Here is a 27,414-nt window from a genome sequence, read left to right on the forward strand (position 1 = left end):
CATCACAAAACCATTTGATGTTGCCAATTTATTTTATTGATTACTTCATTGGCAAAGTGGGTTAGGGTTAGGCAGGAAATGGCAACAGGAAACTTAGGCAGGGAATGCCAACAGGAAACTTAGGCAGGGAATGCCAACAACGAACAGTGAACAATTGTATTCATGCATAAAAAAACTAATAATGAAAGAAAAACATTTCAAGTTGGAATTCTGTCAAGTTAGTGTGGCAGAGGTGGAACAATTGTTGTTAACGAACCAATAATGACAAACCTCCTGGCATCGACAACTTAGATGGAAAGCTACTGAGGATGGTAGCTGACTCTATAGCCACTCCTATCTGTCATATTTTTAATCTGAGCCTAAGAGGAAAGTCTTTGTCCTCAGGCCTGGAGGGAAGCCAAAGTCATTCCGCTACCCAAGAGTGGTAAAGCCGCCTTTACTGGTTCTAACAGCAGACCTATCAGCTTGCTGCCAGCTCTTAGCAAACTGTTGGGGAAAAAAATGGTGTTTGATCAAGTACAATGCTATTTCTCTGTAAACAAATGAACAACAGACTTTCAGCATGTTTATAGAGAAGGGCACTCAACATGTACTGCACTGACACACATGACTGATGATTGATTGAACTAAATGGATAATTAGTTAGATTGTGGGAGCTGCATTGTTAGATTTCAGGGCAGCTTTTGATATTATTGACCATAACATGTTGTTGATAAACATATGTGTTATGACTTTTCAACCTCTGCCATATCCTGGATCCAGAGCTTGTCTATCTAATAGAACTCAGGGGGTTTCTTTTAGTGGAAGCTTCTCTAATGTCAAACATGTAAAGTTTGGTGTACCGCAGGGCATCTATCTAGGCCCTCTACTCTTTTTTTTCTATATGACCCATATTACCAGAAGTAACCTTTTATTTCTTTCTCCTGGGATTCGTGCACATTTGATAAAATTTCACAACCACGGCTGTTTTAAACTAATCCCAGGTTGCTAATTATTGGTTTGATAACAAACAACGTCATGTTACCTAGCTAACTAACAACCTGGAAACTTCACACTAGGTTTAGGCACATCTGATTGGTCCAGGAAGAAAAGAAAAGGGTTTGCTACTCGTGAGATGTGATTCCAAGGTAGGATTCATATAGGCCTAATGGGAGACTAAACTATATAGGATTCATATAGGCCTAATGGGAGACTAAACTATAAAACAACTCTCTCTTTCTGCTGCTCCTTACATTTTGTTTGGTGCCTAACATTTTAAAGTTGGGAGGTTGTGTGTGTGTTAACTGAACAGTGAAGCAGGTTTCATGCAGTGTTGTCCCCTGACTGACACAATGACATACAGACCATTATGCTTGCATATTCCTTCCTGCCATTGCAAATATGAGCCAATCAACCAATCTATGCAGCATCCTATTATACAGTGTGAAGTTAAATTCAATGTGTAGTATTGACTAGAAGGATTAATTTCAGTGACAGGATTTTAGAAAACAAACACGTGTCCGGGGGATGAGGCAAACGGGATGCGGGGGACGGGGCGAACAGAATGCTAAGCCACGGGGCGAACAGGATGCTAGGCCACGGGGCGAACAGGATGCTAGGCCACGGGGCGAACAGGATGCTAGGCCACGGGGCGAACAGGATGCTAGGCCACGGGGCGAACAGGATGCTAGGCCACGGGGCGAACAGGATGCTAGGCCACGGGGCGAACAGGATGCTAGGCCACGGGGCGAACAGGATGCTGGGCCACGGGGCGAACAGGATGCTGGGCCACGGGGCGAACAGGATGCTAGGCCACGGGGCGAACAGGATGCTAGGCCACGGGGCGAACAGGCCACGGGGCGAACAGGCCACGGGGCGAACAGGCCGCGGGGCGAACAGGATGCGGGGCAAACAGGATGCTAGGCCACGGGGCGAACAGGCCACGGGGCGAACAGGATGCTAGGCCACGGGGCGAACAGGATGCTAGGCCACGGGGCGAACAGGCCACGGGGCGAACAGGATGCTAGGCCACGGGGCGAACAGGCCACGGGGCGAACAAACAGGATGCTAGGCCACGGGGCGAACAGGCCACGGGGCGAACAGGCCACGGGGCGAACAGGCCACGGGGCGAACAGGCCGCTAGGGCACGGGGCGAACAGGATGCTAGGCCACGGGGCGAACAGGATGCTAGGCCACTTTTTTTTCCCTCCGTCGATATCGCGATACTAATTGGTACTAATTGGCCCAACCAGCCTAACGATCATTCCAGAGCTGGTTGTCCCAAGTGGCACCCTATTCCCTACATATAGTGCACTACATTTGACTAAGTAGTTCCACTCCCTCCTCCCACGCCGTCCTCCCACCACCGTTCTCCCACGCCCTCCTCCCACCATCATTCTCTCCTCCCACCACGTAAACCTATGATTTCTTTGTTTTTGGGGATCCAGCTGCAGGCGTCGTACCCATCTCTCCCTCCACTCCCCCGGATCTATCCCAGGTGCCTCTCCCTCCACCCACCACCCCCCCCGGGTTCTATCCCAGGTGCCTCTCCCTCCACCCACCACTCCCCCCGGGTGCTATCCCAGGGGTGCTATCCTAGCCGTTCCAACATTAGAGTAACGGTAATGAGGAGAGGGATCTGTTCTCTAGCCGTTCCAAAGTTAGAGTAACGGTAATGAGGAGAGGGATCTGTTCTCTAGCCGTTCCAACGTTAGAGTAACGGTAATGAGGAGAGGGATCTGTTCTTTAGCCGTTCCAACGTTAGAGTAACGGTAATGAGGAGAGGGATCTGTTCTCTAGCCGTTCCAACGTTAGAGTAACGGTAATGAGGAGAGGGATCTGTTCTCTAGCCGTTCCAACGTTTGAGTAACGGTAATGAGGAGAGGGATCTGTTCTCTAGCCGTTCCAACGTTTGAGTAACGGTAATGAGGAGAGAGGGATCTGTTCTCTAGCCGTTGTAACGGTAATGAGGAGAGAGATCTGTTCTCTAGCCGTTGTAACGGTAATGAGGAGAGGGATCTGTTCTCTAGCCGTTGTAACGGTAATGAGGAGAGGGATCTGTTCTCTAGCCGTTCCAACGTCAGAGTAACGGTAATGAGGAGAGGGATCTGTTCTCTAGCCGTTCCAACGTCAGAGTAACGGTAATGAGGAGAGAGGGATCTGTTCTCTAGCTGTTCCAACGTCAGAGTAACGGTAATGAGGAGAGAGGGATCTGTTCTCTAGCCGTTCCAACATCAGAGTAACGGTAATGAGGAGAGGGATCTGTTCTCTAGCCGTTCCAACGTCAGAGTAACGGTAATGAGGAGAGAGGGATCTGTTCTCTAGCCGTTGTAACGGTAATGAGGAGAGGGATCTGTTCTCTAGCCGTTCCAACGTCAGAGTAACGGTAATGAGGAGAGAGGGATCTGTTCTCTAGCCGTTGTAACGGTAATGAGGAGAGGGATCTGTTCTCTAGCCGTTGTAACGGTAATGAGGAGAGGGATCTGTTCTCTAGCCGTTGTAACGGTAATGAGGAGAGGGATCTGTTCTCTAGCCGTTCCAACGTCAGAGTAACGGTAATGAGGAGAGAGGGATCTGTTCTCTAGCTGTTCCAACGTTAGAGTAACGGTAATGAGGAGAGGGATCTGTTCTCTAGCCGTTCCAACGTCAGAGTAACGGTAATGAGGAGAGAGGGATCTGTTCTCTAGCTGTTCCAACGTCAGAGTAACGGTAATGAGGAGAGGGATCTGTTCTCTAGCCGTTCCAACGTCAGAGTAACGGTAATGAGGAGAGAGGGATCTGTTCTCTAGCTGTTCCAACGTCAGAGTAACGGTAATGAGGAGAGGGATCTGTTCTCTAGCCGTTGTAACGGTAATGAGGAGAGGGATCTGTTCTCTAGCCGTTCCAACGTCAGAGTAACGGTAATGAGGAGAGGGATCTGTTCTCTAGCCGTTCCAACGTCAGAGTAACGGTAATGAGGAGAGAGGGATCTGTTCTCTAGCTGTTCCAACGTCAGAGTAACGGTAATGAGGAGAGAGGGATCTGTTCTCTAGCCGTTCCAACATCAGAGTAACGGTAATGAGGAGAGGGATCTGTTCTCTAGCCGTTCCAACGTCAGAGTAACGGTAATGAGGAGAGAGGGATCTGTTCTCTAGCCGTTGTAACGGTAATGAGGAGAGGGATCTGTTCTCTAGCCGTTCCAACGTCAGAGTAACGGTAATGAGGAGAGAGGGATCTGTTCTCTAGCCGTTGTAACGGTAATGAGGAGAGGGATCTGTTCTCTAGCCGTTGTAACGGTAATGAGGAGAGGGATCTGTTCTCTAGCCGTTGTAACGGTAATGAGGAGAGGGATCTGTTCTCTAGCCGTTCCAACGTCAGAGTAACGGTAATGAGGAGAGAGGGAACTGTTCTCTAGCTGTTCCAACGTTAGAGTAACGGTAATGAGGAGAGGGATCTGTTCTCTAGCCGTTCCAACGTCAGAGTAACGGTAATGAGGAGAGGGATCTGTTCTCTAGCCGTTCCAACGTCAGAGTAACGGTAATGAGGAGAGAGGGATCTGTTCTCTAGCTGTTCCAACGTCAGAGTAACGGTAATGAGGAGAGAGGGATCTGTTCTCTAGCTGTTCCAACGTCAGAGTAACGGTAATGAGGAGAGGGATCTGTTCTCTAGCTGTTCCAACGTTAGAGTAACGGTAATGAGGAGAGGATCTGTGATGTGCTGCAGGGTCTGTCTCTAATAATCAGAGACATGTCTGGTTAAACTGCTTTTGCTGGGAATGAGGAGAGGGATCTGTGATGTGCTGCAGGGTCTGTCTCTAATAATCAGAGACATGTCTGGAACGAGGGTTCCCATCCAGCGGTTTACATATTCTTTCAGTAATATTGCCACAGTCATCCCGCTTAGAATAACAAGAAATCAGCCAGCATGGCATTATTGAACTTCCTGTATTCCACATTGGTCACACGCTAGAGTATAGCGCGAACCAACCACAGCTATTTCATCACGGTATGAAATAGGATACTGTTTTTTCTGTTTTGCTTTGTCTCTATGACCTATATACATTTGTCCATGTTTCACATCTTGCATAAGCATTTCTTGCAAGTAAGCATTTCACTGTACTGCGCTGACACTGCACTGACACTGCACTGACACTGCGCTGACACTGCGCTGACACTGCGCTGACACTGACACTGCGCTGACACTGCACTGACACTGCGCTGACACTGCGCTGACACTGCGCTGACACTGACACTGCACTGACACTGCGCTGACACTGACACTGCGCTGACACTGCGCTGACACTGCGCTGACACTGCGCTGACACTGCGCTGACACTGCGCTGACACTGCGCTGACACTGACACTGCGCTGACACTGCGCTGACACTGCGCTGACACTGCGCTGACACTGACACTGCGCTGACACTGCGCTGACACTGACACTGCGCTGACACTGCACTGACACTACGCTGACAAAAAAACAGTTTGATTTGCAGTTTGATTTGAATGCCAGATGTTTCTGCCATTATAGTGAAAACCTCTGGGGTTCTCAGGAGCTCGTCTCTGTCTCCAAGGAGGACGTCTCCTTAAACTAAATACTTGAGATGAGGTTGAACTGTCCGTTCTCTCTCTCTCTCTCTGTGTCTCAGTGGTGGGTTTTTCTGGGCTTTGCAGAAAGTTTGGGCCTCCGTGATGGCACACGTCTGGTTCCAGACCTCCGGAGTGATCCACAGAAACATGCTTCTCTCTTTCCTTTGGAAGCCTCAGAATGTTTGGCAGTGACACACACACACACACACACACATACACATACACATACACATACACATACACACACACATACACACACACACACACACACACTGAGAACAATGTCCTCAGAGTAACATATATCATTCCTCCTGTTGCCAGACATAATCTATGTCCCAAATGGCACCCTGTTCCCTATATAGCGTACACTATTTTACGTTTTTTTTAAGTGAACTTTTTTGGTCCAAAGTAGTGCACTATATCGGGAAAAGGGTGCCATTTTGAAATGCATACCTAATCTCTCTCTGGCTCCAGTTGACTTTTAGTTTTATAGAAGCCAGAATTTCCATGACCAGATATGCTGGTTTGAGTTCAGGTCTCCTTTTGGTTTTGTGGGAATGCGTTGCCTTATAGGAAGATGTCTGTTATATTCCACTGTCTGTCTGTCTACCTGTCAGACGTGAGGCAGAACACGGTGTCTGCTAAGGGATGAATGGGTTAGGGTAAAATGCCTGTCACTGTGTAGTAGGTGTGCTAACATGCTAGCCTATATATGTTTTTTACCATAGCGATGCTAACATGCTAGCCTGTGTATAGCCTACATCAGACTGGTTAAATACAAGCCTGCACAGTAGTCGATTGCTAAACTGCTAACCTATATGTGTTAACAGCAGATATGCTAATGAGTCTGCTTGTTCCCACCTCTACAGAGGAGTCCCCCATAGTGTACTGTAGGTATGCTAAAATGCTAGCCTATATAGGGTTTTTACCATAGCGATGCTAACATGCTAGCCTGTGCATAGCCTACATCAGACTGCTTAAATACTGCTAACCTATATGGGTTTACAGAAGATATGCTAACGAGTCTGCTTGTTCCCACCTCTACAGAGGAGTACCCCATGGTGTACTGTAGGTATGCTAAAATGCTAGCCTATATATGGTTTTTACCATAGCGATGCTAATGTGCTAACCTGAGAGTGTTGCTTTGTTTCTCTCTACAGAAGAGTCCTCCACAGCGCTGAAGATAGCTTCCTACATCCTGATAGGTGTCGGTGGTCTCTCCATGTTGATGGGCTTCCTGGGTTGCCTGGGGGCTATCTACGAGATCCGCTGTCTGCTGGGCCTGGTGAGCACACACACACAGGCACACACACACAGGCACACACACACACAGGCCTACACACACACACACAGGCACACACACACAGGCACACACACACAGGCCTACACACACACACACAGGCCTGTCTGGTCTAACTCGCAATCAGTGGTGCACAAATCTAAAGTCAAAACCATCTTTAAAACATTGCTGGCATCTCCAAAATCTACACTGAGTGTACAAAACATTAGGAACACCTGCTCCTTCCATGACATGGACTGACCAGGTGAATCCAGGTTAAAGATATGATCCCTTATTGATGTCACTTGTTAAATCCACTTCAATCAGTGTAGATGAAGGAGAGGAGACGGGTTATAGAAGGATGTTTAAGCCTTGAGACAATTGAGACATGGATTGTGTATGTGCTCCATTCAGAGGGCGAATGGGCAAGACAAAAGATTGAAGTGCCTTTGAACAGGGTATGGTAGTAGGTGCCAAGCGCACCAGTTTGAGTGTGTCAAGAACTGCAACGTAGCTGGGTTTTTCACACTCAACAGTTTCCTGTGTGTATCAAGAATGTTCCACCACCAAAAGGACATCCAGCCAACTTGACACAACTGTGGGAAGCATTGGAGTCAACATGGGCCAGCATCCCTGTGGAAGGCTTTCAACACCTTGTAGAGACCCTGTGGAAGGCTTTCAACACCTTGTAGAGTCCCTGTGGAAGGCTTTCAACATCTTGTAGAGTCCCTGTGGAAGGCTTTCAACACCTTGTAGAGTCCCTGTGGAAGGCTTTCAAGGCTTTCCACTCAGTGTATGCTAGTGTGAATGCATTACAAACTACTGCTACTGTACAGGGAGGGAGGAGTCGCTCACAAAGCCCTGTGGCTGTTCCAGTTGGATATTATAGCAACACAAAGCCCTGTGGCTGTTCCAGTTGGATATTATAGCAACATAAAGCCCCGTGGCTGTTCCAGTTGGATATTATAGCAACACAAAGCCCTGTGGCTGTTCCAGTTGGATATTATAGCAACAGAAAGCCCCGTGGCTGTTCCAGTTGGATATTATAGCAACACAAAGCCCTGTGGCTGTTCCAGTTGGATATTATAGCAACAGAAAGCCCCGTGGCTGTTCCAGTTGGATATTATAGCAACAGAAAGCCCCGTGGCTGTTCCAGTTGGATATTGTAGCAACAGAAAGCCCCGTGGCTGTTCCAGTTGGATATTATAGCAACAGAAAGCCCCGTGGCTGTTCCAGTTGGATATTGTAGCAACAGAAAGCCCCGTGGCTGTTCCAGTTGGATATTGTAGCAACAGAAAGCCCCGTGGCTGTTCCAGTTGGATATTATAGCAACAGAAAGCCCCGTGGCTGTTCCAGTTGGATATTATAGCAACAGAAAGCCCCGTGGCTGTTCCAGTTGGATATTATAGCAACACAAAGCCCTGTGGCTGTTCCAGTTCGATATTATAGCAACACAAAGCCCTGTGGCTGTTCCAGTTGGATATTGTAGCAACATAAAGCCCTGTGGCTGTTCCTGTTGGATATTATAGCAACAGAAAGCCCTGTGGCTGTTCCTGTTGGATATTGTAGCAACATAAAGCCCTGTGGCTGTTCCTGTTGGATATTGTAGCAGCGTCTAGGAGATGATGTGGAAGTTCACATCCTAGTCAATTATTTACGTACATAGTTGAATACATAATGCATTTATATTTGAAGGCAAAGTGGTGTTGATGTCTGAACGATGCTGCAGGGGATGATGTCTGAACGATGCTGCAGGGGATGGTGTCGGGTGTTTGGGTGGATGTGTTTATGCATTGTTATGATGGACTGTTGCCACGGTGATGTCATCTCATATATCCCATGATCCTCTCTTCCTCCCCAGTACTTCACCTGCCTGCTGCTGATTCTGATTGGTCAGGTGGCAGCCGGTGTACTCATCTACTTCCAGAAGGACCTGGTGAGTGATGTCACTTCCTGTTTACACCTGTTGTTGGTCGAGTTCAGGAAAGAGGAATGTCAGAAAAGTATGTAATTTTGTAATTCAGCAGACACACTTATCCACTGTGACTTACAGGAGCAATTAGGGTTAAGTGCCTTGCTCAAGGGCACATCGACAGATTTTTTTAACTAGTCAGCTCGGGGATTCGAACCAGCAATATTTTGGTTACTGGCCCAAAGCTCTTAACGGCCGCTGCTCTTAACCACTAGACTACATGTCTGTTCTACACGGTGTGTCTGTGCACCTGAACATTCCAGAATGTTGAACCCACCTGAACACAACCTGTTCTGAAGAAAATGACTCACTACACCCTTGAGACAACACCTAGTTCTGAGACTGATTACACCTTATTCCTTTCAGACAGAACACGCTACCAAAAGCTGTGTTAATGCATTCTATAGGACCAGAACAACATATACATTCTATAGGGCCAGAATAACATATACATTCTATAGGACAAGAACAACGTATACATTCTATAGGACCAGAACAACATATACATTCTACTGGACCAGAACAACATTCTATAGGACCAGAACAACATTCTATAGGACCAGAACAACATATACATTCTATAGGACCAGAATAACATATACATTCTACTGGACCAGAACCACATTCTATAGGACCAGAACAACATATACATTCTACTGGACCAGAACAACATTCTATAGGACCAGAACAACATATACATTCTATAGGACCAGAATAACATATACATTCTACTGGACCAGAACAACATATACATTCTACTGGACCAGAATAACATATACATTCTACTGGACCAGAACAACATTCTATAGGACCGAACAACATATACATTCTATAGGACCAGAATAACATATACATTCTACTGGACCAGAACCACATTCTACTGGACCAGAACAACATTCTATAGGACCAGAACAACATATACATTCTATAGGACCAGAATAACATATACATTCTACTGGACCAGAACAACATATACATTCTACTGGACCAGAACAACATATACATTCTACTGGACCAGAACAACATATACATTCTACTGGACCAGAATAACATTCTATAGGACCAGAATAACATTCTATAGGACCAGAACAACATATACATTCTACTGGACCAGAACAACATGTACATTCTACTGGACCAGAACAACATATACATTCTATAGGACCAGAACAACATATACATTCTGTAGGGCCAGAATAACATATACATTCTATAGGGTCAGAATAACATATACATTCTGTAGGGCCAGAATAACATTCTACTGGACCAGAACAACATATACATTCTATAGGACCAGAATAACATGTACATTCTATAGGACCAGAACAACATTCTATAGGACCAGAACAACATATACATTCTATAGGGCCAGAACAACATATACATTGTATAGGACCAGAAGAACTAATACATTCTACTGGACCAGAACAACATATACATTCTACTGGACCAGAACAACATTCTATAGGACCAGAATAACATATACATTCTACTGGACCAGAATAACATATACATTCTATAGGACCAGAAGAACATTCTATAGGACCAGAACAACATATACATTCTACTGGACCAGAATAACATTCTATAGGACCAGAATAACATATACATTCTACTGGACCAGAACAACATATACATTCTATAGGACCAGAACAACATTCTACAGGACCAGAACAACATATACATTCTATAGGACCAGAACAACATTCTATAGGACCAGAACAACATTCTACAGGACCAGAACAACATGTACATTCTACTGGACCAGAACAACATATACATTCTATAGGACCAGAACAACATTCTATAGGACCAGAACAACATTCTACTGGACCAGAACAACATATACATTCTATAGGACCAGAACAACATAGACTTGTAGAATAATAGGGAAGACATCAAAATGAAATAACACATATGGAACTAGGCACTAGTGTAGTGGTGGTGATTATTGTTTAAGGAGGCCTTGGCCCCAGGAGGACCAGAGGAAAGCCTGGCCAGGTGTGTGTCTGTCAATGAGAGGAAGTAAGCAGAGGGGTCAGAGAGAGGTGTGCATGTCGGTGAGGAGAGGGGTCAGAGAGAGAGGTGTGTGTCGGTGAGGAGAGGGGTCAGAGAGAGAGGTGACTGCTGCTCGTAGGAACACACTCACACCAGCTGGAGGGATGTGTGAACACAGATGTGGATAATTGGAGAAACATGCACACACACACACACCTTCTATAACTTTCTAGCTGGTTTGGAATGACCTAGCAGAGTGTAGCAGAAGATATAAACTTGTAATGGAACAGAATCCATCCTGGCTGGATAGGATAGTTTGGCTTGGTTCAGCCACCTCAACAACACACACACACACACACACACACACACACACACACACACACACACTGCCTGTCTCTCCCAGTGGACCTGAAGGGAAACATCTGACTAGGAAACGCCGTAAAGCTGAAATCCACCTCTCAGACACAAATATTGTTTGAGTCCCAAACGGCACCCTCTTCACTCTAGTGCACTACTTAGGGAGGAGGATGCCATTTGGGACAGCCATATATATTATCCCTGATGTATCCCTGAAGTAGTACACTATAGGGAAGAGGGTGCTGTTTGGGACAGCCATACATTTTATCCCTGAAGTAGTACACTACTTAGGGAAGAGGGTGCTGTTTGGGACAGCCATACATTTTATCCCTGAAGTAGTGCACTACTTAGGGAAGAGGGTGCTGTTTGGGACAGCCATAGATATTATCCCTGAAGTAGTACACTACTTAGGGAAGAGGGTGCTGTTTGGGACAGCCATAGATATTATCCCTGAAGTAGTGCACTACTTAGGGAAGAGGGTGCTGTTTGGGACAGCCATAGATATTATCCCTGAAGCTTCCTGCTTTTTGGATCTGAAATAGAACCAAGTCTGGATCTAACATTTAACATTCATTTTTAAAATTTTATTTCACCTTTATTTAACCAGGTAGGCCAGATCACCTTTATTTAACCAGGTAGGCCAGATCACCTTTATTTAACCAGGTAGACCAGATCACCTTTATTTAACCAGGTAGATCAGATCACCTTTATTTAACCAGGTAGACAACAAGTTCTCATTTACAACTGCAACCTGGCCATGATAGAGCAAAGCAGCGCGACACAAACAACAACAGAGTTACACATGGAGTAAAACAAACTTACAGTCAATAACACAATAGAAAAGTCTATATACAGTGAGTGCAAATGAGGTAAGGCAATAAATAGGCCACAGTGGCAAAGTAATTACAATTTAGCAATTAAACACTGGAGTGACAGATGTGCAGATGATGAATGTGCAAGTAGAGATACTGGGCTGAATATATATAATAACAGTATGGGGATGAGGTAGTTGGGTGGGCTGTGTACAGATGGGCTGTTTACAGATGGGCTATGTACAGATGGGCTGTTTACAGATGGGCTGTTTACAGATGGGCTATGTACAGATGGGCTGTTTACAGATGGGCTGTTTACAGATGGGCTATGTACAGATGGGCTGTTTACAGATGGGCTGTTTACAGATGGGCTGTTTACAGGTGGGCTGTTTACAGATGGGCTATGTACAGATGGGCTATGTACAGATGGGCTATGTACAGATGGGCTGTTTACAGATGGGCTATGTACAGATGGGCTATGTACAGATGGGCTGTTTACAGATGGGCTATGTACAGATGGGCTATGTACAGATGGGCTGTTTACAGATGGGCTGTTTACAGATGGGCTATGTACAGATGGGCTGTTTACAGATGGGCTATGTACAGATGGGCTATGTACAGATGGGCTGTTTACAGATGGGCTATGTACAGATGGGCTATGTACAGATGGGCTGTTTACAGATGGGCTATTTACAGATGGGCTATTTACAGATGGGCTATTTACAGATGGGCTATTTACAGATGGGCTATTTACAGATGGGCTGTTTACAGATGGGCTATGTACAGATGGGCTGTTTACAGATGGGCTGTTTACAGATGGGCTGTTTACAGATGGGCTGTTTACAGATGGGCTATGTACAGATGGGCTGTTTACAGATGGGCTATGTACAGATGGGCTATGTACAGATGGGCTGTTTACAGATGGGCTATTTACAGATGGGCTATTTACAGATGGGCTATTTACAGATGGGCTATTTACAGATGGGCTATTTACAGATGGGCTGTTTACAGATGGGCTGTTTACAGATGGGCTGTTTACAGATGGGCTGTGTACAGATGGGCTGTTTACAGATGGGCTATGTACAGATGGGCTATGTACAGATGGGCTGTTTACAGATGGGCTATTTACAGATGGGCTATGTACAGATGGGCTGTTTACAGATGGGCTATGTACAGATGGGCTATGTACAGATGGGCTGTTTACAGATGGGCTGTTTACAGATGGGCTATGTACAGATGGGCTGTTTACAGATGGGCTATGTACAGATGGGCTATGTACAGATGGGCTGTTTACAGATGGGCTATGTACAGATGGGCTATGTACAGATGGGCTGTTTACAGATGGGCTATGTACAGATGGGCTGTTTACAGATGGGCTATTTACAGATGGGCTGTTTACAGATGGGCTATTTACAGATGGGCTGTGTACAGATGGGCTATGTACAGATGGGCTGTTTACAGATGGGCTATGTACAGATGGGCTATGTACAGATGGGCTGTTTACAGATGGGCTATGTACAGATGGGCTGTTTACAGATGGGCTGTTTACAGATGGGCTGTTTACAGATGGGCTATTTACAGATGGGCTATTTACAGATGGGCTGTTTACAGATGGGCTATTTACAGATGGGCTGTTTACAGATGGGCTATGTACAGATGGGCTATGTACAGATGGGCTGTTTACAGATGGGCTGTGTACAGATGGGCTGTTTACAGATGGGCTATGTACAGATGGGCTGTTTACAGGTGGGCTGTTTACAGATGGGCTGTTTACAGATGGGCTATGTACAGATGGGCTGTTTACAGATGGGCTGTTTACAGATGGGCTGTTTACAGATGGGCTATGTACAGATGGGCTGTTTACAGATGGGCTGTGTACAGATGGGCTGTTTACAGATGGGCTATGTACAGATGGGCTGTTTACAGATGGGCTATTTACAGATGGGCTGTTTACAGATGGGCTATTTACAGATGGGCTGTGTACAGGTACAGTGATCTGTGAGCTGCTCTGACAGCCGATGCTTAAAGTTAGTGAGGGAGGATGTGCGTCTCCAGCTTCAGGGATTTAGGTAGGTAGGAAGGGAGATATGATCCTCCCCATACCACCACACTGAGGCCTCTCCCTACCACCACACTGAGGCCTCTCCCTACCACCACACTGAGGCCTCTCCCTACCACCACACTGAGGCCTCTCCCTACCACCACACTGAGGCCTCTCCAGATGTGCGTCTCCAATGGGATTTTACAGCATCAGCCGGCGGCTGCAGCCTCTCTGCCAGATGGACAAGACTGGACATGTTGCTGCTTCAGTACTTTAAACAAGATCTGATTTCTCAGTAATACTCTGTTCACTATAACTAAGCATTTCAACACAACAGACATGTTCAAATCATGTAGCTAACCACGCTGGGCCCGCCGCTGGGCCTACGGTTGAGAAGGAGGTGAGGATATAGGAAGTGAGGAGATGGGAAGCGAGGAATGTTGGAAAGGCTCCTTGAGAGAGCACATGTCTCACCATAGGAAGACATGCCAGGTCTCCCTTCTGACCTCAATGAGACTTCCTGGTTCAATAAACGCGTTTCAACAACCATCGAACATGAACTTCCTGTCGCTCTGCTCTTTAACGACACACACCTGAAAGCTTTTAGGGTGGCAGAAAAAAACTCTGACCCAAATGTAGCCCCTTTCCCTATATAATGCACTACTTTTGACTGGAGCCCTATTCCCTATATAGTGCACTACTTTTGACTGGAGCCCTATTCCCTATATAGTGCACTACTTTTGACTGGAGCCCTATTCCCTATATAGTGCACTACTTTTGACTGGAGCCCTATTCCCTATATAGTGCACTACTTTTGACTGGAGCCCTATACACCCTTGTTAAAAGTAGTGCACTATAAAGGGAATAGGGTGCCATTTGGGAGAGAGAGCCTCTTTATCTGCCCTGATTCAACAGAGAAGGAAAGGGGAGGGGTCAGAGATGAGTGGGAGGGGTCAGAGATGAGTGGGAGGGGTCAGAGATGAGTGAGAGGGGTGAGGGATGAGTGGGAGGGGTCAGAGATGAGTGGGAGGGGTCAGAGATGAGTGGGAGGGGTCAGAGATGAGTGGAAGGGGTCAGGGATGAGTGGAAGGGGTCAGGGATGAGTGGGAGGGGTCAGAGATGATTGGAAGGGGTCAGGGATGAGTGGGAGGGGTCAGAGATGAGTGGAAGAGGTCAGGGATGAGTGGGAGGGGTCAGGGATGAGTGGGAGGGGTCAGAGATGAGTGGGAGGGGTCAGAGATGAGTGGGAGGGGTCAGAGATGAGTGGGAGCTGTAACATCTACACATTACAAAACAATGCTAGTTTTCAATAGTCAGGGATATTTTTCTACAGGAATTTACTCAGATTTATTCAACTGATTTGTATCTCTAGTTCTGGGCATTGTATTTTCTCTCCAGGTTTTGTGTTTGTGTTTAGAAACTTTTAGAGTAGTTTAGAAACCAACACTGGCTGTCTGATTTGACTCATTGAATGACTGGTTTACTGACTGGTTTCCCCCCCCCCTTTTCTCTCTCTCGTCTGTCTCTGTGTCTCTCTGTCTCTCTCTGTCTCAGCTAAATAAGGAGATGTCCAACATCGTGACCCAGATCCTGAGCAACTACCCTGGCAAGAACAGCACCACCGAGCAGGCCTGGGATTACATACAGAGGACGGTGAGAGGAGAGCACAGATCTAGGATCATCTTCCCTTAACTCTAACCATTTAGAACTACGGGGGGAGGGGGGGGTATTTTGACTTGCAACGGAGGTCAATTCCAACCAGTTCAAAAGTCACCACACCAGTCGACCAAAAGTGGTTTAACAGGACCTGTAGTTTTTACGGTAAAGTCACCACACCAGTCGACCAAAAGTGGTTTAACAGGACCTGTAGTTTTTACGGTAAAGTCACCACACCAGTCCACCAAAAGAGGTTTAACAGGACCTGTAGTTTTTACGGTAAAGTCACCACACCAGTCGACCAAAAGTGGTTTAACAGGACCTGTAGTTTTTACGGTAAAGTCACCACACCCGTCGACCAAAAGAGGTTTAACAGGACCTGTAGTTTTTACGGTAAAGTCACCACACCCGTCGACCAAAAGAGGTTTAACAGGACCTGTAGTTTTTACGGTAAAGTCACCACACCCGTCGACCAAAAGAGGTTTAACAGGACCTGTAGTTTTTACGGTAAAGTCACCACACCAGTCGACCAAAAGAGGTTTAACAGGACCTGTAGTTTTTACGGTAAAGTCACCACACCAGTCGACCAAAAGAGGTTTAACAGGACCTGTAGTTTTTACGGTAAAGTCACCACACCCGTCGACCAAAAGAGGTTTAACAGGACCTGTAGTTTTTACGGTAAAGTCACCACACCCGTCGACCAAAAGAGGTTTAACAGGACCTGTAGTTTTTACGGTAAAGTGGCAAGTGGTGTAAAATGTAATAAAATACAATGAATCTTAACCGTTCAATTGAAAATAATTGTCAGTTTCCTGAAGTGAAACAAACCGTCTGATGTAACGAGTCTAGGGTGTGAGTGAGGCTGGTGGTGAGGCTGGTGGTGAGGCGGGTGGTGAGGCGGGTGGTGAGGCGGGTATAAGGCTCTCTGTACAGAAATTAGACTTGTGTCATTTGACGCACGTCATAAAAGACATCTAAATGGATTGTTCAGTGGAGCCGAACCACAGCTGTTAGAAAGGGATTGTTCAGTGGAGCCGAACCACAGCTGTTAGAAAGGGATTGTTCAGTGGAGCCGAACCACAGCTGTTAGAAAGGGATTGTTCAGTGGAGCCAAACCACAGCTGTTAGAAAGGGATTGTTCAGTGGAGCCAAACCACAGCTGTTAGAAAGGGATTGTTCAGTGGAGCCGAACCACAGCTGTTAGAAAGGGATTGTTCAGTGGAGCCAAACCACAGCTGTTAGAAAGGGATTGTTCAGTGGAGCCAAACCACAGCTGTTAGAAAGGGATTGTTCAGTGGAGCCAAACCACAGCTGTTAGAAAGGGATTGTTCAGTGGAGCCAAACCACAGCTGTTAGAAAGGGATTGTTCAGTGGAGCCAAACCACAGCTGTTAGAAAGGGATTGTTCAGTGGAGCCAAACCACAGCTGTTAGAAAGGGATTGTTCAGTGGAGCCAAACCACAGCTGTTAGAAAGGGATTGTTCAGTGGAGCCAAACCACAGCTGTTAGAAAGGGATTGTTCAGTGGAGCCAAACCACAGCTGTTAGAAAGGGATTGTTCAGTGGAGCCAAACCACAGCTGTTAGAAAGGGATTGTTCAGTGGAGCCGAACCACAGCTGTTAGAAAGGGATTGTTCAGTGGAGCCGAACCACAGCTGTTAGAAAGGGATTGTTCAGTGGAGCCAAACCACAGCTGTTAGAAAGGGATTGTTCAGTGGAGCCAAACCACAGCTGTTAGAAAGGGATTGTTCAGTGGAGCCGAACCACAGCTGTTAGAAAGGGATTGTTCAGTGAAGCCAAACCACAGCTGTTAGAAAGGGATTGTTCAGTGGAGCCGAACCACAGCTGTTAGAAAGGGATTGTTCAGTGGAGCCGAACCACAGCTGTTAGAAAGGGATTGTTCAGTGGAGCCAAACCACAGCTGTTAGAAAGGGATTGTTCAGTGGAGCCAAACCACAGCTGTTAGAAAGGGATTGTTCAGTGGAGCCAAACCACAGCTGTTAGAAAGGGATTGTTCAGTGGAGCCGAACCACAGCTGTTAGAAAGGGATTGTTCAGTGGAGCCAAACCACAGCTGTTAGAAAGGGATTGTTCAGTGGAGCCAAACCACAGCTGTTAGAAAGGGATTGTTCAGTGGAGCCAAACCACAGCTGTTAGAAAGGGATTGTTCAGTGGAGCCAAACCACAGCTGTTAGAAAGGGATTGTTCAGTGGAGCCAAACCACAGCTGTTAGAAAGGGATTGTTCAGTGGAGCCAAACCACAGCTGTTAGAAAGGGATTGTTCAGTGGAGCCAAACCACAGCTGTTAGAAAGGGATTGTTCAGTGGAGCCAAACCACAGCTGTTAGAAAGGGATTGTTCAGTGGAGCCAAACCACAGCTGTTAGAAAGGGATTGTTCAGTGGAGCCAAACCACAGCTGTTAGAAAGGGATTGTTCAGTGGAGCCAAACCACAGCTGTTAGAAAGGGATTGTTCAGTGGAGCCGAACCACAGCTGTTAGAAAGGGATTGTTCAGTGGAGCCGAACCACAGCTGTTAGAAAGGGATTGTTCAGTGGAGCCAAACCACAGCTGTTAGAAAGGGATTGTTCAGTGGAGCCAAACCACAGCTGTTAGAAAGGGATTGTTCAGTGGAGCCGAACCACAGCTGTTAGAAAGGGATTGTTCAGTGAAGCCAAACCACAGCTGTTAGAAAGGGATTGTTCAGTGGAGCCAAACCACAGCTGTTAGAAAGGGATTGTTCAGTGGAGCCGAACCACAGCGGTTAGAAAGGGATTGTTCAGTGGAGCCAAACCACAGCTGTTAGAAATGGACACGACGGCCTTTACGCTCTTAAAGCTCCGTCCGTCTGGAAAAGGTGATTTCAAATAAAGGAAGTGGAGAAAACTCCACCTCTCAGCTCCTTGTAAATGCCTTCAGCAGCTTCAACATTGTCCTAAGTTCATTGTAAAACAATACTTACAGTATAGGGTTGCTAGTCAGCGTTGATCTATCTGAAAAACGACTGGACTTCTTGGGGTTCCCCTCTCATTCTCTCTCTGGACATGTTTCCTCTCTATTATTGTCTACCTTTAATCACTCCTCTCCTCTCTCGCTCTCTCTCCCCCCCTCTCTCGCTCTCTCTCTCCCCTCTCTCGCTCTCTCTCTCCCCCCTCTCGCTCTCTCTCTCCCCCCTCTCTCACTCTCTCTCCCCCCCTCTCTCGCTCTCTCTCTCGCTCTCTCTCCCCCCCTCTCTCGCTCTCTCTCCCCCCCTCTCTCGCTCTCTCTCCCCCCCTCTCTCGCTCTCTCTCCCCCTCTCTCTCGCTCTCTCTCCCCCCTCTCTCGCTCTCTCTCCCCCCTCTCTCGCTCTCTCATCACTCTCTCTTTGTCTATGTCTCCCCTTTCGCTCTCTCTACCTCCCCCTTCTCTCTCTCATCCCCTCTCTCCTTCCCTCCGTCCATCCCCCTCTCTCTCCAGATGGAGTGTTGTGGATGGAGTGGTCTTATGGACTGGCATGCTAATGCTGTCATAGTGAACAGTTCCCAGCTGTTGTTCCCGTGTTCCTGTCAGAACGTGTCTCTGGTTGAGGGTAACAACTCCTCCTTCGACAGTGGTTTCTGTGAGGCGCAGTCACTTGATTGGCCCGTCTACGACAGGGTAAGACCTCTTCATATATAAGTTGATTGATTGATTGGTTGATTGATTGAGAGAACACTCCTACATTAGAGGCTTGTCATTGTGCTACACGTGTTTCAGTACTCCATGGAAGTCTGTTCCATTGAAATATGGTCACAGTGTTTGACTCCATCACTGAGATACTTACAACATGAGCATCACTCAACACCACCCTCATCTGTTAATATATTGGACTGTGTCTGTCTGTCGCTGTCTGTCGCTGTCTGTCTGTGTCTGTCGCTCTCGCTGTCTGTCGCTGTCTGTCGCTGTCTGTCTGTCGCTCTCTCTGTCTCTGTCGCTCTCTCTGTCTCTCTCTGTCTCTCTCTGTCTCTCTCTGTCTCTCTCTGTCTCTCTCTGTCTCTCTCTGTCTCTCTCTGTCTCTCTCTGTCTCTCTCTGTCTCTGTCTCTCTCTGTCTCTGTCTCTGTCTCTCTCTCTGTCTCTCTCTCTGTCTCTGTCTCTCTCTCTGTCTCTGTCTCTCTCTCTGTCTCTGTCTCTCTCTCTGTCTCTGTCTCTCTCTCTGTCTCTCTCTCTCTCTCTGTCTCTCTCTCTCTCTGTCTCTCTCTCTCTCTGTCTCTCTTTCTTTCTTTCTTTCTTTCTTTCTTTCAGGGCTGTAACTCCAGTGTAGAGAGCTGGCTGTTTGCCAACGTTGGAGTGATCCTGGGGGTCTGCCTGGGAGTGGCTGTCATCGAGGTAAAGAACAACATATACATTCTATAGAACCAGAACAACTAATACATTCTATAGAACCAGAACAACATTCTATAGGACCAGAACAACTATTACATTCTACTGTACCAGAACAACATATACATTCTATAGGACCAGAACAACATTCTATAGGACCAGAACAACATATACATTCTACTGTACCAGAACAACATATACATTCTATAGGACCAGAACAACATTCTACTGGACCAGAATAACATTCTATAGAACCAGAACAACTAATACATTCTACTGTACCAGAACAACATATACATTCTATAGGACCAGAACAACATTCTATAGGACCAGAACAACATTCTACTGGACCAGAACAACATATACATTCTATAGGACCAGAACAACATATACATTCTATAGGACCAGAACAACTAATACATTCTATAGAACCAGAACAACTAATACATTCTACTGTACCAGAACAACATATACATTCTATAGGACCAGAACAACATTCTATAGGACCAGAACAACTAATAAATTCTACTGGACCAGAACAACATATACATTCTATAGGACCAGAACAACATATACATTCTATAGGACCAGAACAACTAATACATTCTATAGAACCAGAACAACTAATACATTCTATAGAACCAGAACAACTAATACATTCTACTGTACCAGAACAACATATACATTCTATAGGACCAGAACAACATTCTATAGAACCAGAACAACTAATACATTCTATAGAACCAGAACAACTAATACATTCTACTGGACCAGAACAACATGTACATTCTATAGGACCAGAACAACATTCTATAGGACCAGAACAACATATACATTCTACTGGACCAGAACAACATTCTATAGGACCAGAACAACATATACATTCTATAGTACCAGAATAACATATACATTCTACTGGACCAGAACAACATTCTATAGGACCAGAATAACATGTACATTCTACTGGACCAGAACAACATGTACATTCTATAGGACCAGAACAACATTCTATAGGACCAGAACAACATTCTATAGACCAGAATAACATATACATTCTACTGGACCAGAACAACATTCTATAGGACCAGAATAACATGTACATTCTACTGGACCAGAACAACATGTACATTCTATAGGACCAGAACAACATTCTATAGGACCAGAACAACATTCTATAGGACCAGAATAACATATACATTCTACTGGACCAGAACAACATTCTATAGGACCATAATAACATGTACATTTTATAGGACCAGAACAACTAATACATTCTACTGGACCAGAACAACATGTACATTCTATAGGACCAGAACAACATTCTATAGGACCAGAATAACATATACATTCTATAGGACCAGAACAACATTCTATAGGACCAGAATAACATGTACATTCTATAGAACCAGAACAACTAATACATTCTATAGAACCAGAACAACTAATACATTCTATAGAACCAGAACAACTAATACATTCTACTGTACCAGAACAACATATACATTCTATAGGACCAGAACAACATTCTATAGGACCAGAACAACTAATACATTCTATAGGACCAGAACAACATATACATTCTATAAGACCAGAACAACATATACATTCTATAGGACCAGAACAACTAATACATTCTATAGAACCAGAACAACTAATACATTCTATAGAACCAGAACAACTAATACATTCTACTGTACCAGAACAACATATACATTCTATAGGACCAGAACAACATTCTATAGAACCAGAACAACTAATACATTCTATAGAACCAGAACAACTAATACATTCTACTGTACCAGAACAACATATACATTCTATAGGACCAGAACAACATTCTATAGGACCAGAACAACTAATAAATTCTACTGGACCAGAACAACATATACATTCTATAGGACCAGAACAACATATACATTCTATAGGACCAGAACAACTAATACATTCTATAGAACCAGAACAACTAATACATTCTATAGAACCAGAACAACTAATACATTCTACTGTACCAGAACAACATATACATTCTATAGGACCAGAACAACATTCTATAGGACCAGAACAACTAATAAATTCTACTGGACCAGAACAACATATACATTCTATAGGACCAGAACAACATATACATTCTATAGGACCAGAACAACTAATACATTCTATAGAACCAGAACAACTAATACATTCTATAGAACCAGAACAACTAATACATTCTACTGTACCAGAACAACATATACATTCTATAGGACCAGAACAACATTCTATAGAACCAGAACAACTAATACATTCTATAGAACCAGAACAACTAATACATTCTACTGGACCAGAACAACATGTACATTCTATAGGACCAGAACAACATTCTATAGGACCAGAACAACATATACATTCTACTGGACCAGAACAACATTCTATAGGACCAGAACAACATATACATTCTATAGTACCAGAATAACATATACATTCTACTGGACCAGAACAACATTCTATAGGACCAGAATAACATGTACATTCTACTGGACCAGAACAACATGTACATTCTATAGGACCAGAACAACATTCTATAGGACCAGAACAACATTCTATAGACCAGAATAACATATACATTCTACTGGACCAGAACAACATTCTATAGGACCAGAATAACATGTACATTCTACTGGACCAGAACAACATGTACATTCTATAGGACCAGAACAACATTCTATAGGACCAGAACAACATTCTATAGGACCAGAATAACATATACATTCTACTGGACCAGAACAACATTCTATAGGACCATAATAACATGTACATTTTATAGGACCAGAACAACTAATACATTCTACTGGACCAGAACAACATGTACATTCTATAGGACCAGAACAACATTCTATAGGACCAGAATAACATATACATTCTATAGGACCAGAACAACATTCTATAGGACCAGAATAACATGTACATTCTATAGAACCAGAACAACTAATACATTCTATAGAACCAGAACAACTAATACATTCTATAGAACCAGAACAACTAATACATTCTACTGTACCAGAACAACATATACATTCTATAGGACCAGAACAACATTCTATAGGACCAGAACAACTAATACATTCTATAGGACCAGAACAACATATACATTCTATAAGACCAGAACAACATATACATTCTATAGGACCAGAACAACTAATACATTCTATAGAACCAGAACAACTAATACATTCTATAGAACCAGAACAACTAATACATTCTACTGTACCAGAACAACATATACATTCTATAGGACCAGAACAACATTCTATAGAACCAGAACAACTAATACATTCTATAGAACCAGAACAACTAATACATTCTACTGGACCAGAACAACATGTACATTCTATAGGACCAGAACAACATATACCTTCTACTGGACCAGAACAGCATTCTATAGGACCAGAACAACATATACATTCTATAGGACCAGAACAACATATACATTCTATAGGACCAGAACAACATTCTATAGGACCAGAACAACTAATACATTCTACTGGACCAGAACAACATATACATTCTATAGGACCAGAACAACATATACATTCTATAGAACCAGAACAACATATACATTCTATAGGACCAGAACAACATATAAATTCTACTGGACCAGAACAACATTCTATAGGACCAGAATAACATATACATTATACTGGACCAGAACAACATTCTATAGGACCAGAACAACTAATACATTCTGCTGGACCAGAACAACATGTACATTCTACTGGACCAGAACAACATTCTACTGGACCAGAACAACATTCTACTGGACCAGAACAACATTATACTGGACCAGAACAACATTCTACTGGACCAGAACAACATTCTACTGGACCAGAACAACTAATACATTCTACCTGACCAGAACAACATGTACATTATATAGGACCAGAACAACATATACATTCTATAGGACCAGAACAACATATACATTCTACTGGACCAGAACAACATTCTATAGGACCAGAATAACATATACATTCTACTGGACCAGAACAACATTCTATAGGACCAGAGCAACTAATACATTCTACTGGACCAGAACAACCTGTACATTCTACTGGACCAGAACAACATTCTACTGGACCAGAACAACATTCTACTGGACCAGAACAACATTCTATAGGGCCAGAACAACATATACATTCTATAGGACCAGAACAACATATACATTCTATAGAATCGGTTAGGCAGGTCTCTCAGCCAGACAGATATATATCATTAAGAGGAATAAATGCCCGTCAGAAGCAGCTTCTGACCTCTGACTTAATCCACGTGACTTCCAAGACAGCAGCTCTTGTTTTTCAATGTATGAGGACACTTCCTGCTACAGGAGCGTACATTGATCACAGCTATTGAGAGAACCCTCCTGAGAGGCTTTAGATGTAGTGATACTGTTAACCTGACCTCTAACCTCTGACCTCTACCCTCTGCTTTCCACAGCTCCTGGGTATGATCCTGTCCATAGGGCTGTGTAAGAGCGTACACACTGAGGATTACACCAAAGTGCCAAAGTACTGAAGATGATGACGGGGGACGCTATGACACACGCACACACACACACGCGCGCGTTCAATGTTTATTTGCTTTCATTTTTTTGTTCAATTTGTTTTTTGTTTTTGTTTGTATTTTTGGGGGGGAGGCACTTGTCTTTTCTCTCAGTCCAGTTTCCATCGGAGCACTTTAGAGACTGTAGTTATGGATTAGAGAGGAAGACGAGAGCAGACCCGGGTCACAGAGACAAACAGGAAAGAGAGATGTGGAGAAAGTGAGGACAGGAAGCGTGAAGAGAGGACAGAGAAGACGAGGATGTAGAAAGAGATGGAGGGTCGTCTCCTACCCTCGGCAGATGCAGTCTACCACATCCTTGACTTCTGGGGAAAGATCAATTTTATCATCAGGAATCAATCGTGATCTCCGTTGTTTGTCAGCTCTCATAGGGTCCAATCCTAACTTCATATATGCATGGGTAACTTTCATGTTTTGAAAAAGTAAAAATTTGAGATTTTCAATTGGAGATTTGTGAAAATGTGAGTTGCGTTCACAGATCTCAAGTTCGGTCAACGGTTGTTATTGAGTTGACCTGACTAGAAGATGAAGAGTTCGGGTTATTGGACTCCTGGGAAATAAACAACGTTTATTTTTTGTATTTTCTGTTCTTCCGTGTTCAGTGAGGAGTTATGCATTTTTGTTTGTTGTAGTACCTTGTATATAATTTAGTTTGGTATTTCGTGAGCCTCTGAATCTGCGTTTTTTTTTTTGTAAAGATATTTTTATTTTCATTGCATGTTTTCTTTTCCATGTATTTCATTTTTTTTGGTGCAGTTTTGATATTTTTCTTGATAATTTTGTTTAAAGTAATAGGAATAATGAGATACTAAAGAGGACCAAGATTCTGCTACTTTAAAGTAAGGGGGGGGGGGGGCTTGGCCCGTAGGGGGGGGGGTTTCCCCGACTGGTGGCCCACAGGGGATATTATTTGCTGCCCTACGTTTTCTGAGCTAGATATATATATGTAAATCTGTTCTATAGTATTCCCACGCGTAACAGAGGGATATATGTGACTGTATACAAATCTAAGCAAGCTTTGAAGTGATTAAGTTTTTAAGTTAAATATTATATCTATTTGGTCTTCTTGAGGTCAATTTTCAGTCTACAAATGATTTGTGTTCCGGCACCATCCGCTCAAGAAACAAATCATCCCTGAATCTAGTGAATGACTGCTCTTAAAGGGGCTGCGCTCTTAATTATCCCCCTAGTGAATGACTGCTCTTAAAGGGGCTGCGCTCTTAATTATCCCCCTAGTGAATGACTGCTCTTAAAGGGGCTGCGCTCTTAATTATCCCCCTAGTGAATGACTGCTCTTAAAGGGGCTGCGCTCTTAATTATCCCCCTAGTGAATGACTGCTCTTAAAGGGGCTGCGCTCTTAATTATCCCCCTAGTGAATGACTGCTCTTAAAGGGGCTGCGCTCTTAATTATCCCCCTCCCATAGTGGCAAAGAAAGTCTCAGTTTACAATTATCTTTTGATGACAAACAGAATACTTTGTTATGAATTTTATGTTGATTGTGGCATCTTTTCGGGTTGTGAGTTACTCTGAAGCTTTTCATCTTTTTTTTGTGATGACGGCTTTCACGTAAATATCTAATTTTCCTTCAGAAGACAAACATACGTGTTTCGTTAAGAAATGAACCATTTTGTTTTAACCCTGATCAAAAAACAAATAATGTTATTTGACCTTTTTCTGTGAGTGAAGAGCAAATTTAAATAACAGAAGCTGGGTTCTGTTTTTTGTTAAGAAGAGAAACGTCCGTTTTGTTCTTGAGAAAAGATCCATTTTGGACCAGAAATTCTTTATGTACAGTAAATCATTCCGAATTAAATTCATGTATATTTTTTAACTTTGAATTAAGGTTTTTGTTTTATATTTAGGCTTTTCCTCTTTTGTTTTGTTGTCTGATTTGATAACCTTTGACCTTGGAGTCATTTTTCATTTTTTTTACCGGTAGGACTATTAATTTAGAACTTGATGAACTTCTGTCTACTAGCTTGATCAGTCGACGTATACTCACCCCCATTGACACTGTTTTGATTTGATCAATAAACATTGAATAAGACTGACTTATGTGTGTCTGTCGATTTCTCCAGAGAATCAAATCTGAGAAACATGTAGCACGCTATTCCCCCTGAAAAAGAGCATATACCATGTGGTGGTCGCCAAAAGAAGTGGCGGTTCAGATATAGGTACAACTATCCAGTTAGAGAGAACCAGTAAGAGACAGGGATACAATTCACACGTTATCACCACACACACACACACACAGCAAACAGGAAGAGGAGACTAGTAGAAGTCCCCAGTGTTTTAATGGTTAAAGATGCGCTGAACACCAGTCAGAGAGAGTCCAGAAGGAGTGTCCATGTTGGAAAGATGCTGAACACCAGCCAGAGAGAGTCCAGAAGAAGAAGTGTCCATGTTGGAAAGATGTGCTGAACACCAGTCAGAGAGAGTCCAGAAGAAGGAGTGTCCATGTTGGAAAGATGCTGAACACCAGCCAGAGAGAGTCCAGAAGGAGTGTCCATGTTGGAAAGATGTGCTGAACACCAGTCAGAGAGAGTCCAGAAGAAGAAGTGTCCATGTTGGAAAGATGTGCTGAACACCAGTCAGAGAGAGTCCAGAAGGAGTGTCCATGTTGGAAAGATGCTGAACACCAGCCAGAGAGAGTCCAGAAGAAGAAATGTCCATGTTGGAAAGATGCTGAACACCAGTCAGAGAGAGTCCAGAAGAAGGAGTGTCCATGTTGGAAAGATGCTGAACACCAGTCAGAGAGAGTCCAGGGGGGGGGGGCTGCCTTAATCGACGTCCACGTCATCAGAGCCCGGGGGGAACAGTTGG

General features: G+C 44.3%; 1 protein-coding gene across 1 annotated transcript in view; it reads left to right on the forward strand.

Annotated features, from left to right (window-relative positions):
* The window catches only part of LOC110526873 (CD82 antigen-like), a 70,478-nt gene extending 43,836 nt beyond the window's left edge, over positions 1-26,642 (forward strand). The window contains exons 4-9 of the mRNA XM_036981635.1: positions 6,706-6,830; positions 8,686-8,760; positions 15,559-15,657; positions 19,111-19,290; positions 19,916-19,999; positions 24,464-26,642. Coding sequence (XP_036837530.1) covers positions 6,706-6,830; positions 8,686-8,760; positions 15,559-15,657; positions 19,111-19,290; positions 19,916-19,999; positions 24,464-24,541 — 641 coding nt within the window. The 3' untranslated portion in view covers positions 24,542-26,642. The remainder of the gene's footprint in view (positions 1-6,705; positions 6,831-8,685; positions 8,761-15,558; positions 15,658-19,110; positions 19,291-19,915; positions 20,000-24,463) is intronic.
* The last annotated feature ends 772 nt before the right edge of the window (positions 26,643-27,414 follow it).

Source organism: Oncorhynchus mykiss, chromosome 6 (genome assembly GCF_013265735.2).
Source record: "Oncorhynchus mykiss isolate Arlee chromosome 6, USDA_OmykA_1.1, whole genome shotgun sequence".
Lineage (NCBI taxonomy): Eukaryota > Metazoa > Chordata > Actinopteri > Salmoniformes > Salmonidae > Oncorhynchus > Oncorhynchus mykiss.